The sequence below is a fragment of the Buceros rhinoceros genome, unplaced genomic scaffold (assembly GCF_000710305.1).
Source record: "Buceros rhinoceros silvestris isolate BGI_N320 unplaced genomic scaffold, ASM71030v1 scaffold30752, whole genome shotgun sequence".
Classification (NCBI taxonomy): domain Eukaryota; kingdom Metazoa; phylum Chordata; class Aves; order Bucerotiformes; family Bucerotidae; genus Buceros; species Buceros rhinoceros.
In genome coordinates, this window is record NW_010398779.1 from 1 (window position 1) to 1,076 (window position 1,076).

The 1,076-nt window shown below is 60.1% G+C and overlaps 1 protein-coding gene across 1 annotated transcript; it reads left to right on the forward strand.

The window, feature by feature from the left end:
• Positions 1 to 34: 34 nt before the first annotated feature.
• On the forward strand, positions 35 to 277 carry TSC22D3 (TSC22 domain family, member 3; the record flags this gene model as incomplete). The annotated part of the gene is made up of 1 exon (XM_010131238.1): positions 35 to 277. A coding segment is annotated over one exon (243 nt), but the record flags the coding sequence as incomplete, so codon positions are not given.
• Between the last annotated feature and the right edge of the window lie 799 nt (positions 278 to 1,076).

Genomic DNA, 1,076 nt, shown 5'->3' on the forward strand with positions numbered 1-1,076 from the left:
AGTGATCGGTCTCTTCAATGGCCTTTTGCAGGATCTTGTGAAAAATCACCTGATGTACGCGGTGCGGGAGGAAGTGGAGGTCCTGAAAGAGCAAATTAAAGAACTGTTGGAGAAGAACTCCCAGCTGGAGCGTGAGAACAGCCTCCTGAAGACTCTTGCCAGCCCTGAGCAGCTGGAGAAGTTCCAGTCCCGGCTCCCCACGGAGGTCCCATGCCCGGAGGAGCAGAGCCCCGGGGCGGCTTCCCCGGCCCAGCTCTCCGGGTCTTCTGCGGTGTAAGGTGGCTCTGTCCTCGGGGTGGGCAGAGCCACAGAACTCTTTCTACTTAATCTCCTGCAAAATCGTTTCCGCCTTCATCTCACACGAAGGACTGCCAGACCCTGGCGCTGAGCCGTGCCCCTGGGCGAGCCTGGCCAGCAGAGCCAGCAGCCGTCTCCTGCAGAAGGATGCTCCTCTGCGAGGGAGACGCGGGCAGCTGACCCCTCCCCATCCAACCACCCGCCATGTGCCCGGAGTAAACCGGTGGCCTGCCCGTCCCGGGCTCTGCCGAAACCTGGGCGTCTGACTGCCCGGCAGCGCTGGGCGGCCTTTGGCACTTTACTGGGAATCCACGGTTGGAAGGAGCACATGCTGAGCCCTGTGCCTTTGCTGCACTATGCAGGGGGGGGTCTCTTTCTGGCAAAGCCTGACGTTGGAGGAAGATCGTCGTTTGAGCGATGCAGATGTGTCCCGCTGGCACCCAGACCTGACTGAGCAGCACCGGTGGTGGCAGCTGCCACGTAGTGCATGGCTGTACGCACATCAGTGTGGAGATTACAAGGAAAAAAAGCTTGTTTTATTAGTTTGGGCATCTTCTGTAGATGTATCCATGTATAAACACAGGCGTGAGCGGTGCCCACGAGGCCGTGGGGTGCCCTGCTTGGGGCCAGCCGTGCCCATCTCTGTACAGCTCAGGGATTCGAGGCAATACTGGAACGGCGAGCGGCTGTAACTGGGTGGCCAACGCTGCGAGCAGCATGAAGGAGGGGATGGATTCGCCCCTCTCTGGTATCACCATGACAGAGCCGTGCGGCAGCGC